Genomic DNA, 2,199 nt, shown 5'->3' on the forward strand with positions numbered 1-2,199 from the left:
GCATATAAATAAATAAATAAAAGATTCATCAACAATAAAAAAATTAAAAAATGAGAAAAAAGAATACAATGTCTTTTTGTAGAGAAGAACACATGACTTGATTTTTTTAGGATAAAAAATACTATTATAAGATATGTTCTGTCCTATTATATTCTGGAAGAAAAAATGAATCAAATATATATTTATTATGTTTTGAGCATTTAGACAAGAGAGGAGAAGAATGGACAGGAAAAATTGTTCATCCTTGAATGGATGAATTCATTTTCTTGGGAATTACTAGTAATGCTGACCTCAAAGTGACCCTTTTCATCATGTTTCTTGTGGTTTACCTCATTAATCTTCTGGCAAACCTTGGGATGATCTTCTTAATCAGAGTGGATCCCCAGCTTCACAAACCAATGTACTTTTTCCTCAGCCACCTCTCTTTCTGTGACCTCTGCTATTCCACAGCAGTTGGACCCAAGATGCTGGTCGACATATTTGACAAGAACAAATCAGTTCCATTCTTTGCATGTGCTCTGCAGTTCTTGACCTTCTGTATCTTTGCTGATTCTGAATGTCTGTTGCTGGCAGTGATGGCCTTTGATAGGTATAAAGCCATCAGCAACCCGTTTCGATATGCAGTAGACATGTCCACTAAGGTGTATTCACTGCTCATGGCTGGCGTTTACCTTGTAGGCCTGGCAGATACTTTGATACACACTACATTAACATTCCGCTTATGTTTCTGTGGGTCTAAGGAGATTAATCATTTCTTCTGTGATTTACCTGCACTTTTCCTCCTTTCCTGTTCTGGTATACAAATCAATGAGCTGGTACTGTTCACCATTTTTGGATTCATTGAACTGAGTACCATTTCCATAGTCCTTGTCTCTTATGGCTACATCATCTCATCAGTCTTAAAGATCCGCTCTGTGGAGGGGAGGCTCAAAGCTTTCTCCACCTGTACCTCCCACTTAACTGTAGTTATAATTCTCCAGGGCATTTTGCTCTTCATGAATTTCCGACCGAGTTCTGCCTACTCTCTAGATGAAGACAAAATGACCTCACTGTTCTACACCCTTGTGACTCCCATGCTGAATCCTCTGATTTATAGCCTACAGAACAAAGATGTGAAAGTGAGCATGAAAAAACTGAAAAATAAAGTTTTATTCTAATTAATTTCCTACAAATACATATTATAAAATAAATTCATGATCATGTTGTTCTCTTCAAAACACATATTATAATATTAAGTCATCACTAGTATCTTAACATAATTTTGATTTTATTGAATTTTCACATGCCAAATATTTTAGATGATTCAACATTCTATGCTTCACTATTTGTCTTCAATTTAAATGTGATACTCTAGTTTTGGAAAACTCTTCATTTTGTATCTCAGTGTAGTAAAGTGTCATTCATTTTGTGTAGATTTATTCATTCAATTATCTTAAGAGTTCTTGGTTTTTTAGTGTGGGCCTTTTGCATTAGTGTGTGCCGTGATTTTCCTAGCAAAATAATTTCAATGTAAGTAAGCTATATTTTTATGGGAAATTAGAAACAGTAATTAATTTAACTTAAAAGTAAATCACATTGAATTTTAGCACACCATGAACTCAAAAAGCTAGATATTCTATTTAAAAGCAAGTTTCTAAATATAGACTTCAGTGAAGAAAAGATTTCTTGTAATGGAGGTTTTTAGTTTTAGATTAATGCAATGAGTAGAGATACAGTGGAAGTTGGTTGGGAGAATAAAGAATTCCAGATAGAGATGGGAATTAGAGATCCAGAAATGGGCAAGAAAATGTCTGTAGATAAAATAAAGTGCAAATATAGGGAATATGGAGCCAAGTGCTTTTGATTAGCATTCCAGTAATGATAGTTGAAGTTGAAATTTTATAATATGCTTGGTAATTTGTATGTCTTCTTTAAATAAATATCTACTTAATCTTCTCTAAAACTTTTTATTCAAGTTCTTGTTTGTTTTCATTTTTTTTTCTACTGAGTTGATTGAGTACCAAGGGAGAAATAAATTTGGTATTCTACTGAGCTTAGTATTAATGAAGTCTCTCCCTGAGAAACAGAGAGCTGCTTCTCCACTTTCTTCCCTCCCCCTGCCAGCTATTACGATGGAGCCCAATTGCAACACCTTCTCTTATCTTTGGAAAGTAAATGACTCTTTGAATCTCCCTGGCCCAATGTCAGAGAACTTGGTAA

At 34.3% G+C, this 2,199-nt stretch overlaps 1 protein-coding gene across 1 annotated transcript; it reads left to right on the plus strand.

The window, feature by feature from the left end:
* Positions 1-217: 217 nt before the first annotated feature.
* On the plus strand, positions 218-1,157 carry LOC101954711 (olfactory receptor 5W2). The gene is given in 2 exon segments (XM_005342173.2): positions 218-250; positions 252-1,157. Coding segments are annotated over 2 exon segments (936 nt in total). The 5' UTR covers positions 218-220.
* Positions 1,158-2,199: the final 1,042 nt, after the last annotated feature.

The sequence above is a fragment of the Ictidomys tridecemlineatus genome, chromosome 4 (assembly GCF_052094955.1).
Source record: "Ictidomys tridecemlineatus isolate mIctTri1 chromosome 4, mIctTri1.hap1, whole genome shotgun sequence".
NCBI lineage: Eukaryota > Metazoa > Chordata > Mammalia > Rodentia > Sciuridae > Ictidomys > Ictidomys tridecemlineatus.